The sequence below is a fragment of the Carassius carassius genome, chromosome 8, assembly GCF_963082965.1.
Source record: "Carassius carassius chromosome 8, fCarCar2.1, whole genome shotgun sequence".
Classification (NCBI taxonomy): domain Eukaryota; kingdom Metazoa; phylum Chordata; class Actinopteri; order Cypriniformes; family Cyprinidae; genus Carassius; species Carassius carassius.
In genome coordinates, this window is record NC_081762.1 from 1,745,894 (window position 1) to 1,758,480 (window position 12,587).

The 12,587-nt window shown below is 48.1% G+C and overlaps 1 protein-coding gene across 2 annotated transcripts; it reads left to right on the forward strand.

Moving 5' to 3' along the window:
* The first annotated feature begins 392 nt into the window (after window positions 1–392).
* LOC132144955 (uncharacterized) lies at window positions 393–2,233 on the forward strand. Of its 2 annotated transcripts, none has more exons than XM_059555576.1 (4): window positions 393–548; window positions 652–987; window positions 1,358–1,384; window positions 1,684–2,233. In XM_059555576.1, exons 1-4 carry the CDS (start codon window positions 488–490, stop codon window positions 1,839–1,841), a joined length of 582 nt encoding a protein of 193 aa, XP_059411559.1. In that variant the 5' UTR covers window positions 393–487; the 3' UTR covers window positions 1,842–2,233. The 2 variants fall into 2 exon arrangements, with proteins under 2 accessions (XP_059411559.1, XP_059411558.1); XM_059555575.1 differs by having other exon boundaries at window positions 398–548; window positions 1,328–1,384; window positions 1,684–2,230.
* Window positions 2,234–12,587: the final 10,354 nt, after the last annotated feature.

A 12,587-nucleotide genomic window follows, 5' to 3' on the forward strand; every position in this document is an offset into this window, starting at 1 on the left:
GCTTTAAAGTGCTTGACATAGTTGTGTGAAATCATTGAAAAATGCTTGAATTTCTATCTGAAAAGCCTGAAATTAATAATGTCAAGTCAATTTATTTACATTGCACTTTAAGCAATACTGAAAAATAGTGTCAATAAAACAAAAATACATTAGTGCTGATTTATTTCTCAGTGGACTCTGTGCATCAATGTGTCACCAGATCAACACTAGTTCCCAACTAAACCAGTTCCCTAAGCACTTCATTTATGTTTTCACTTTTCAAATAAAAGTGTGGTTTCAGTTAAATATGTTGCAGGCTCATTAATTGGTAATAAATAATATTGAAGATAATAAATAACCAAAATGAACTGGGGTTGTTTTTGCAGCTGCGGTTGGCAGCAGAGGTTTGCTTGAGCTGCGGATCAGAAGTGGAAACACGTTGTGGTTTAATGTTTCTGCACTGAAAGGAAATCTGCAGTTTGATCAATGCTTTTACAGACGAAAGACAATGGAGAAGATCATGCTCTTTTGTGTTTTTTCATACTTGATTGTTCAGATCAGCTCCAGCGGTAAATATATTCTACTTTACAATTTCACATCATTGACTTTATTATCATTAAATATAATCAATGTTTTAATCATTTCAAAGAATCAGTTTATGATGTTTTCCAGATGCTTCAGAACATAATGTGACTCTGTTAAGATTTCAGCTGAATGAAAGCATCACTCTGAACTGCAACATGACATACAATCATGAAATAGCCTGGTATCACCAGAATCCTGAATCTGGACGACTAACACTGGTGCATTTTGCCACGGCCTTAATGAAAGAGAATCATATGATGAATCAAAACAGACACCTGGCAGTTATAGTAGATAGAATTAGAAACACAGGCTCGCTAGTTATGACTGGACTAATGGAGTCAGATTCAGGTCTTTATTTCTGTGGAACAAGATCAGGGTATTCAGACATGCACTTTGAGAAACCCATCAGACTACAGATCGAGGGTTAGTACTGCTGACTAATACATTTCTCTCAAATTTTCATCATCACTAGTAACCTACTACAATCTAAAGTGCTGTTTTTTTCCACTGCAATGCCATATAAGAACTATTTTTGTTTCCCCAAAGAACCTTCTAGTGATCATTTAAAAAAAAAAAAACATTTTCTATAGTGTGAAAAACATTTTCATCGTCCATATGACCGTTTTCCACTTAAAAAACCATTTGTGTTGTTTTGTCTTTAATGCAGTGTTTGTGCTCCAGATATGAATGATTCCTGAAATCTTGTTTGTTTTTGAGGAGTGATCATAAATCTGAAGTGATGATATATTTCATATATTTTCAGACAGAGAAGACAAAGTTCAGTCCGTCACAGATCCTCCAGAGGAAGATGAGATCACAGGTGAGAGCGGAGAGCGTTCTTGTTTGTGAGAAACTCTCAGTGTATTTATTTTTAGGTTATGCAATTTGAATATGATGTGGATTCTATATATAATCATCAAATAAAATAAAAACTTTTTTTAAGAGTGTAACTGTTTATGTTACTGAGCCTTGTCACATTATTACAGAAAGTGCTTCACAGATGTAATTTCAGCATGATTTCATCACAGTTCAATCTCAGCACAATGGATCAGAATCTGTCTGACTTGATTCTGTTGTTTAATGAAAGCTGGTTTCTGAATGTTTTCTGTCTGTCTGTAGATGAAGTGACGCTGACGGAGCGTGTGCTGATGTTCAGTGGTGTTGCTTTGGCTGTGTTTCTGTGTTTTCTGGTTATAATCATTGCAGGAAGAAACATTTACTGTCACGGTTGGCGGAAAGGATGGACCGCAGCCGAACATGCTGGTCTGAATGTTTAAAACTCACCTAAATGACATTTGTGAGCTTTATTTTTTAACAATAATCAGCATTTATACTTTACACCAGGCTCACCGATGTGATTCAGATGTGTTTCTGTCGGCCAGATCTCATAGACGTCTGTTTTATCTGTTCATGGCACAAACCTGTTCAAATAAAATGTCTTCAGTGTTCAAAGTGTTTTTGAGTTTCGATCAAATAAACAGCAGTAAAACTATCATGTCACGGTTGTATTTTTGATGAAAAAAATGTATAGAAATGATAATTCTTTCTAAATGTTATGTAGATCTAAACACACGGTCTGTGACTATAAACAGAAACAGATGCGAATGAATAAGTGTGTGTGCCGTCTTTCTTTAGTGAAATAACAATAAATACCACTTTATTTCTGTCTGACTAAATTGCAATCCTGAAACAAATTCATTTATTACGATCACTGTATCACTTATTATTGTAAAACTGATACAAATGGGTGCTTTTATCATGTTCATTTTGTGATTTCACTGGTTCCAGTAATTTACTTCTGATTAGTTTTCTGATAAATCTTATCCTAGTTTGTTGAAATGCTGAGGTTTCATTTCAAATATCTTCAGCTCTGTTCTGAGGTTGAATGAAAGTCTTTGGGAGCGTAACAACATGAGGCTAAGTAAATGAATGAATACATTTACACTCAGCTTACACTGACAGAAGTGCTATATAACAATAATTACTAATTACAATAAAATATTAAATAAAACAATAGAATAAAAAAAGTTTGAGTAATTAACCAGAAAAATTTCATTTGTGAACCTATCCCTTTAAACATTTCCTTGTTTGTACAGTCTGTACTTATTTGCTGAAAAGCATTTTTGACTCTATAGCTGTCACGGTTGGTAGAATTGTTGTGTCATTTTGATCTTATGTGGGTAGTGTTATGTGTGTCTCGTTATCACTGATTGTTTCATGTGGACGTGACCGCCTCTTGTTCCATCAGCTGCAGCTGCCACTCATTTCCTGCTCCCTATTTATTGCCCTGTCTTTCGTTTTGTGTTTGTCAGATTGTTATTTGAAGTCTACCGTGTTTGTGCCTGATTTTTCGCCCTTGATAGTTTCCTGTTTCACGTTCTAAGACTAGGCTTGGGTATCGAGTATTGATTGGAACCAGGACTAGCTCTGCGATTTTCCCGTAATCGGTCAAAAGTTTAAATTTCGATTCACAGTCTGCCAACCCAAAGAAGAGACCACTGAACACCAACGAAGAAGTCGAACATGGATGGCGTGTGTCTGCAGTCCAAAGTGTGGCTTCACTTTTCTAAACAGATTTAAAACATTTGCGGCAAGATTGTTTCATGCATAGGGGGTGCAGGTCATACATGATAAAGCTACTCCGAATTCATGGAGTAGAAATAAATGTGTGCCCCGTCTTTGACCCCCAGCCTGGCACTGCAGTAAATGCACTGCAGTCCGAATCTGGTAAGTAAAACAATACATATACAATAAATATGTCTTGTGCCAACATCGAGGCAGCTAACAAATTAGCCCACGTATTTTTTCATAGACAATTTACGACCTGAGATTGCGAAAGTTAGCCAGGCTGGTGACTCCATGACTCCAGGATGTGCTGAGCCTAACGTTATTCCGTTCACATATATATAAGAAGCACAATTAAACAAATACAACAGAGAGTCAAATTAAATAAATTTTTCAGATACTGGAGGTTTTACTTAACATGCGCACATTTATTTAACATCTTTTGTTGGTTAACATCAATGTCAGATAGGTATTTAATTAGGAATGCTGTCCCTTTAAGACTGAAGGCATGCATGAAATACTGACACACGTTCAGCTTTCACCCACCTGTTCACGTTCACTTAATCCATAACCGGCTGTATTTACGTGAGATACTCTACACAATAAACATCTGGGCTGTTGTGTGTGTATTTGAGCACTGGGAACTGATCGAGTGCTGTAGGAGAGAACTGAGGAAGTGGAACGAGCGCGAGAGAACACTTCTATCAGCGTGATTTCGCCTATCCCGCATTCACTAACTTTAAGTTAATAAACAATGAATTTATACTCCCGGGAAAAACAGGAAATCTGGTTACCTTACCCCTACCACTTTGGGTGCTGAGGCCATTGTTTCAGATCGCTAGTTCATGTTTTAATAGCCTATCAATCCACCGTGGCTGCTATACTGATTAGATTTGCAAACGGCCCTTATCTGATCGCAATCCAATGACAGGGACGCACATTTTGAAGGACAATAGCCTATAGGATGCATTTTGAATGTCCGGTAGCCCTCAAATAACATTATTGTCCTGTCTAGTTAACGAAAACGCGACATAAATTTAGTCATAATTTCATCATAATTTTGTCCTCAGATATTATTTTTAGCTCGTCAACGTCTCGTCTTTGTCACATAAAAATGTTTGTTGACGAATATTTTTCTTTGTCGACTTCGTTAATGAGATTAACACTGGTGAAAAGGCTGCATCCCTTTTCAGAGGTGGAATCACCAACATTTAGGTTAGTTAAGCAATAACGATAGAGCAAAGCTAATTGATACTGAGCTGGGGTGCGTTTCCCAAAAGCATAGTTGCTAACCTGTTAGCAACTTAGTTGGTTGGCAATGGGAAATTGTATTGCAACCAACAAAGTTGGTAACTTAGGACTCCGGAGCTGAGGGTAATTTTATGGACACTCATCTTGCATACCAGTTAAATCTCCCAATCACATCCCTTTCCCAGCAGATCTCCATCAAAGCTCTTAATGGTCAAGAACTCCCCAACATCACACTTACGAGTGATTCCATAACCCTCATCAACTCTGGCAATTACACAGAGACAATTGGGGATTGGGGATCGAACTCCATAACTATGTGGACTGAGTATTGTCACGAGTCCTGTCTGGTGTCTGATTGTTCGTCTGTGTCTGGTTCTGTGTTTCAGGAGAAAGCAGGGGTTCTGTCGAACGTGCCTGCAAATTACCTGGACCTGAAGGAAGTGTTCAGTAAGTCCTGCACTGTTTCTCTTCCTCCATACTGTCCCTATGACTGTGGTATAGATTTATTACGAGGTAAGTCTCCATCTAAAGGCAAGCTTTACTCTTTCTATTCCTGAGAGGGAAGCCATGGAGAAATATATTTCTGATTCTCTAGCAAGGGGGATCATCCGACCTTCCTCTTCTCCCGCGGGGGTGGGGTTCTTTTTTGCTGGAAAGAAGGATGGTTCTCTATGACCTTGTATTGATTACCGAGAGGTGGACAACATCACTGTAAAGAATACGTATCCTTTGCCGTTGATGTCTTCAGCTTTCGAGAGGTTGAAAGGAGCATCCATTTTCACAAAATTGGATTTACGTTATGCATATCATTTGGTTCGCATTAGCAAGGGGGATGAATGGAAAACCGATTTCTACACCGCCCAGAGGGCACTTTGAATATTTGGTTCTCTTACGAGAGCTCTCTCGTACTGCGTCTTAGCTAAGACGCTACGGGAAAAGTCTCTTTTCACGAAATACTGAAGCAAAAAATTATCCTTAATTTTGTATTTTTGTAAAGCGCATTTGCAGCAGTACACAGCCATAGGCGAGACGGCTCGCTCGCTCACTGGCTTGTTCTGCGGCAACTGCACAGCCTATCGAGCGCAGGCTGATGCAACATCAGACCAATAAGGGCGCTTCGCGCCCTTCTTGCCACTTCCCGCCGAAACGGGTGTGGCCCAACCTATAAAAGGAGCTCGAAAAGGCTGACTCACCTGATTTTTCATCTCTTCAGCGAAGCTCACGCATCGCTGGATCACGAGGAAGCAAGCGCCGTCTGGAAGAGCACATCAGCAGGACGAGCCATCCTGAAGCCGCTGGCACCGCCGCCTTCCACTGCCGTTCCTGCTGCGCTATCCGGCGCCCATATCCTTTATAATCCTTGTTCTGTCATAATCTGTGTGTGTGTTCGCCCTGCGACGCACGTTCACAAAAGAGCTGCGTCTTTTTAAAGATGCCTTCGTGCGGCTCGTGCAGAACCCCGCTCAGCGAAGGAGATCGTCATGTCATCTGCGTCTCCTGTCTGGGTGAAGACCATGCAGCGCTCGCGCTCGCTGATGGAGGATGTCCTCATTGCGAGCTGATGCCTATGGTGACTCTGAGGACTCGCCTGGCATACTTCTCGAAGCCTGCATCATCCGCTGCGCCGCAGCGCCGTAAGAAGCGCCGCTCGCAGCGCCTACCAGAACCGCCTCCAGCTCGGCCGAGCTCGCCGGTTCCCTCCGCTTCGCCGGTCTCCCCTGCATCGCTTCCCGATGCTCAGTGTCCGCTGCTTGCCGACGCGTCATCGGAGGAAGTGGATCTCAGGCCCGCGTCGGAGGAAGAAGACACGTGCTCTCTGCTGGCTTCGGGCAGTGAGGGTTGGACGAGCTCCGTGGATCTCGCGCCAGCTGCTCAGAGGCCCAGCAGACGGGGGGATATCGATAAGGAGCTGATGCGTGTACTCTCGTTGGCCGCGGCGAGCCTCGGCCTCGAGTGGTCTGCACCAGCGCCCCCTTCACGTTCCCGGCTGGATGGTAGCTATCTTCCGGATGAGCGCTCTTCCTCAAGCTCAAAACACGCCCCTTTTCTTCCTGAGCTTCACGAAGAAGTGGCGAAGGCTTGGGACGCTCCATTCTCGGCGAGAATCCGCTCATCTGTTTCGCCAGCATTCTCCACACTGGACGGTGCTAAGAACAGAGGCTACCTGTCACTTCCGCCGGTGGAACAGGCTATAGCAGCGCACCTTTGCCCGCCCTCTGCTGGACGGCGGACTAAGGCGGCGTTGCCATCCAAAGCCTGCCGCATGACGTCATTGCTGCTCACACGGATATTTTCTGCTGCTGGGCAGGCTGCGTCTGCGTTACACACCATGGCGACGCTACAGATTTTCCAGGGCGATCTTCTCCGCAAGCTGGATGAGATGGGACCTGAAGCGATCTGTCTCGCGGATCTGAGGAGTGCTTCGGATCTCTCCCTCCGCGCTGCTAAGTCCGCTGCACAGGCCATGGGACGGGTTATGGCTTCCGCTACGGTGGCTGAGAGGCATTTGTGGCTGACGCTTTCTGACATCAAGGAGTCTGAGCGCGCTGCGTTTCTTGACGCTCCGCTAACTCCTACCGGCCTCTTTGGATCTTCCGTCAACGAGTTTGTGGAGAGATTCGCCGAGGACCAGAAAGCTTCACAGGCGTTCAAGCACTTCTTGCCGAAGCGCTCCAGTTCTGCAGCTAGCCGCTCTAGACCGGCCCCACAGAGCTCTCAGTCACGCCCACCGCCTCCTGCTGCGCCATCACGACAGCGTCAGCAACGCAGCTCGGGACCCCGTTCTCGCTCTTCGAGCCGTCGCCCCGCGCCGCGGGAGCCGCGGCAGAGGATTGCGGTGAAGCCAGAAGCCCCGAAAGCATCCTAGCACTGCTGGGAAAGCGCCGGTGTTCGAGTTCCGCTGCGGCCGAGCTCTCACCCAAGCGCGCCGCTGTTGCAGTTCCAAGAGTTGCGACTGCCTCAGTGTTTTCTGCAATGAGCAAGCCTGCACGAGTGCCCGCTTGCCTGCACACAAAAGCCGTTATCACGGCTACCCAGATGTTTCACAAAAACAGCGTTTTTTCTGGTGTCCCGGCCACGGCCGATGGTGCTATAAATGTTGTGACGATGCCCACTCCTCAGTGCCCATCTCCACATGTAAGCACAGCCCTACACACAGGGCCTGCGCTCATAATGTCGACTCAAGTCGGTCGCGCACACTACATAGTAAACGTGCCCACCCCTCAGTGCCCACAATTACTATGTCACACGCGTCATGCGGTTTCTGTAAAAACGAAACCCGTGCACGCTCGTCCGGCCACGGCCGATGGTGCTTTAAATGCAGTGACGATGCCCACTACCCAGTGCCCATCCCCACATGTAAGCACAGCCCTGCACACAGGGCGGGCGCACATAAGATCGACACAGATCGGTCGAGCGCGCCGCATAGTAAACGTGCCCACTTCCCAGTGCCCACATACACTATGTCACTTACGGCGCGGGGCTTCTGTAAAAACGAGGCCCGTGCACGTACATTCTGCACAGGCAGACGGCGAGTTGAAAGTGGTAAAAGTGCACACATGCAACCCACGGTTACTCGCAGATATATTGAGTCCCACGGGACCCGCTCAGCCTCCCTCCAGTCGGTTAAGCGCCGGAACGGGGTCGAGGATGAGCGATCTGCCCGCTGTGATCAGCGCGCTCCCCGCCTCAGATGCGCAGCACACTCGAGCGCCGCCGTTGCCCAGTCAACGGAGCGCGTGTCACATCCAGCCCTTAGCCATTCATGCGAATGCATGGTCAGCGCTTCCAGGGGTTTCGGATTGGGTGCTAGGCATTATAAAGAGAGGCTACTCGCTACAGTTTTCTCGACGCCCACCGCGCTTCTCAGCGCGCGTCGAAACTACGGTCAAAACAGAAGTAGCACACATACTTCGGGCCGAAATATCGAAACTGTTGAGCAAAGGGGCTGTAGAGCCTGTGTCTCAAGCTCAAAGCGAGGGGGGGCTGTACAGCAGATACTTTCTGGTGCCCAAGAGAGACGGGGGTCTCAGGCCCATACTGGATCTAAGGCAGCTGAACAAGGCATTGATGAAACGCAGTTTCAAAATGCTCACGACCAGGAAGCTCCTCGCGCAGATTCGCGGAGGGGACTGGTTTATGTCAATAGATCTGAAGGACGCGTATTTTCAAATACAGATAGCGTCAAACCACAGGCGGTTTTTGAGATTCGCCTTCGAGGGCCAGGCATACCAGTTTGCAGTCCTGCCATTCGGCTTGTCCGTAGCTCCTCGTACGTTTACGAGGTGCATGGATGCAGCGCTCGCTCCTCTCAGACTCAGAGGCATACGAGTGCTGAATTATTTGGACGACTGGCTAGTTCTGGCCCAATCACGAGCGGAGCTCGTGAACCACAGGGCTGTTTTACTCGATCACCTCGAGAAGCTCGGCCTCAGTGTCAATTGGGCGAAGAGTTCGCTGAACCCCAGTCAGACGATCCTGTTTCTGGGTATAGTTCTGGACTCGTGTTCCATGACGGCGCGACTGTCACCACAGCGCACGATGGGCATTCAGCGCGCAGCGAGTTCTTTCCGCTGCGGCGCGACTGTGTCGCTCAAACACTGTCAAAGGATGCTGGGTCTCATGGCCTCAGCATCTCCGGTTCTGCGGCTGGGCCTGCTCCGCATGCGCCCCCTGCAGTTCTGGCTGAAGGCTCGGGTGCCGCGCAGAGCGTGGGCGTCTGGCCGGCTGCATTTCAAGGTCGATCAGAGCTGCGTTGCGGCTCTAGCACCTTGGACAGCGAACGGCTGGTACCGATCAGGTGTAAGCCTGGGGACTTCCCCGAGTGTGAAAATGGTGTCGACGGACGCCTCCAATTCGGGATGGGGAGCGCTGCTCGAAGGCAGACCGTCCTTTGGCCTATGGTCAGAACGGGAAAAGCTCCATCATATCAACTGCCTGGAAATGCTGGCAGTGGAGAATGCGCTGACGCGCTTTTGTCCCCATATCAAGGATCACCACGTCGTAGTCCATTCGGACAACATGTCCGTGGTGTCCTACATAAATCGCCAGGGCGGTCTCGGGTCCCGAAACCTGTACAGGCTGACGGAACGCCTCCTGATTTGGGCTCAGCGCAACGTGCGCTCGCTGAGAGCGGTGCATGTGCCTGGACTGCAGAATCTGGGTCCAGACAGGCTGTCCAGAGGCAATGTCCCTACGGGCGAATGGTCTCTACACCCGCAAACAGTTCGGCTGTTGTGGGAGAGATTTGGCAAGGCGGAGGTGGACCTCTTTGCGTCCCACGAAAACGCTCACTGCCCCGCATTCTTTTCCAAGAACGAAAGCGCGCTGTCACGGAAATGGCCGTGCTGCCCGCTTTATGCGTTCCCTCCCGTCTCCCTCCTTCCGCAGGTGATAGAACGGGTGAGAGAAACGAGATGTTCAATACTGCTTGTGGCACCTCTTTGGAAGAACCAACCATGGTTCCCAGATTTGATGCAACTAGCGGATGTCGCCCCATGGCCGGTACCGTTGAGGAGAGATCTCCTCTCGCAGGCCAGGGGCTCGATTTGGCACCCTCAACCGGAGTTGTGGTCCCTCCATGTATGGGCACTCAACGGTTACCCGCTGATCTCGCAGTGGGAGTGCTAAATACCATCACTCAGGCTAGAGCTCCGTCGACACGACGTCTGTATGCCTCAAAGTGGTCGGTGTTCTCCAGCTGGTGCACAGCTCGAGGTTATTCACCCCTTAGTTGTGAGGTGACGGAGGTCCTCTCCTTCCTACAGGAGCTGTTGGATAAGGGCAGAGCCCCATCCACGCTCAAAGTTTATGTGGCGGCCATCGCGGCGTTTTCTGAAACGGCGTCCGGTCAGTCAATAGGAAGGAACGATTTAGTCATCCGGTTCCTCAGAGGAGCTAGGAGGCTGAATCCTCCCAGGCCTCCGTCAGTCCCTATGTGGGACCTCGCGGCGGTTTTGGAGGCCTTGAAGGGTCCCCCTTTTGAGCCTATCCAATCGGTTAGCCTTCAGCATCTGTCGTTCAAGACAGTATTCTTGTTGGCTCTCGCTTCTGTGAAGCGTGTGGGTGATTTGCACGCGCTCTCGGTGAGCCAGTCGTGCTTGGAGTTTGGGCCCAATGACTCAAGGGTCATACTCAAACCTAGGCACGGTTATGTGCCGAAATCCCTCAACACACCGTTTCGGGCTCAGGTTATTGCCCTGTCCGCCCTGCCGGTGTCAGGGGAGGATGGAGACTCGAGTCTTCTTTGCCCTGTCAGGGTTTTAAGAGCTTATGTGTCTCGCTCTGCTGCCTTTAGGCAGACGGAGCAGCTATTTGTCTCATTCGGTGGACGTTCCAAAGGAATGGCTGTTTCGAGACAGACTCTATCCAGATGGATAGTTGACGCCATAGCGTTAGCTTACGCTTCCAGGGGCCTTCAGTGCCCGTTGGGCGTCAGAGCACACTCCACAAGAGGCGTCGCCTCATCGTGGGCGTGGTCTACTGGGATCTCCTTGCAGGATATATGTATGGCGGCGGGTTGGGCCTCGCCGTCTACATTTATCAGGTTCTATAACCTGGAGGTTCCCGCCTTGCAAGCAAGGCTGCTGTCGGTATAGAAGAATCAGGGCCCTGAGGGGAATTCTGAATTCATGAGCGCTAGACGCTGCCGACTGTTATATGGGCAGTATTGCGTAAGACCCGCATTGCCACATTGGTCAGGCCTTGCCTCGGCTGTGTGATGTCATATTGCCGCATCTACGGATGCTGCTAGATATGGGACGGAGGGTTTTTTCCCCCTTTTTCTGTCCCGGACTCTCTGTGAGTCCCTCAGGTGACTGTGCACTGTATATCCTGGGCGTTGCTTCAGGTTTATCGGTGTGTGATCCCTGCGCGCACGGCGTTTTACATCGGGTTCCCGTAGCGTCTTAGCTAAGACGCAGTACGAGAGAGCTCTCGTAAGAGAACGTACTCGGTTACTAAACGTAACCTCGGTTCTCTCTAGAAGAGCGAACGAGTACTGCGTTCTCTGCCGTGCGTACGATTCACTCTGGTTCGCTTCGGCGATGAAATAAATCAGGTGAGTCAGCCTTTTCGAGCTCCTTTTATAGGTTGGGCCACACCCGTTTCGGCGGGAAGTGGCAAGAAGGGCGCGAAGCGCCCTTATTGGTCTGATGTTGCATCAGCCTGCGCTCGATAGGCTGTGCAGTTGCCGCAGAACAAGCCAGTGAGCGAGCGAGCCGTCTCGCCTATGGCTGTGTACTGCTGCAAATGCGCTTTACAAAAATACAAAATTAAGGATAATTTTTTGCTTCAGTATTTCGTGAAAAGAGACTTTTCCCGTAGCGTCTTAGCTAAGACGCAGTACTCGTTCGCTCTTCTAGAGAGAACCGAGGTTACGTTTAGTAACCGAGTACGTTATGCCATTCGGGCTTTCCAACTCCCCAGCGGTTTTTCAGGCATTTGAGAATGACGTGTTGAGAGACATGGTATATCAATACATATGTTTACCTGGATGATATATTGATTTTTTTTCTTGGTCTCTCTAGGAACGAGATGAGTCAAACGAGTGTTCAGAGGTTGCTAGAGAATGGGCTTTTTTGTCAAGGTGGAGAAATGCATTTTTCATGTCTGTTTCTTTTCTAGGTTACATCGTCTCTTGTGAGGGAGCGCGCATGGATCCTGACAAGGTTAAGGATGTGATAGATTGGTGAAGTCCAGATTCCCGTAAGCCCCTACAGTGGTTTCTGGGATTCACCAACTTCTATCTACGTTTCATTTGTAACTTCAGCCAACTAGCCACACCTCTGAATGCCTTGACCTCCTCCAGAACTACGTTCAGGTGGTCCGATACAACCAAGGTTTCATTTACCAACCTAAATAGCCACTTCGTTTGGGCTCCCATCTTAGTCGCCCCTGATCCCACAAGTCAGTTCATGGTGGAGGTCGACGCATCAGAGGTGGGGGTAGGTGCAGTTCTTTCCCAATGCGCTTCCTCAGATGACAAGATGCTCCTCAGGATCTTCCGTCTCAGTCCCTGCGTCATGCTCTCCTTCTGTCTGGTTATGGACCTGATCTGTGGCCTTGAGAGATCTGCCCTTATTCATCGAGTGGCTCTCTGTTTATTCTCTGACGCTCTGTTGTGAACCTGGTTCATTAAATCTTCATTGCTGTTATGTCCAAGGACGTATGTTTTGTTTTCTCCCCGTTTCTCTCTACTCCTTTACTTT

What these genes read in the sequence shown, in the direction of transcription:
- LOC132144955 (XM_059555575.1), top strand. Translation starts at nt 488, where the DNA reads ATGGAGAAGATCATGCTCTTTTGTGTTTTTTCATACTTGATTGTTCAG. An exon ending in TGTTCAGATCAGCTCCAGCG is followed by an intron (nt 549 to 651) that starts GTAAATATATTC and finishes GATGTTTTCCAG; the next exon opens with ATGCTTCAGAACATAATGTG. An exon ending in AGAGGAAGATGAGATCACAG is followed by an intron (nt 1,385 to 1,683) that starts GTGAGAGCGGAG and finishes GTCTGTCTGTAG; the next exon opens with ATGAAGTGACGCTGACGGAG.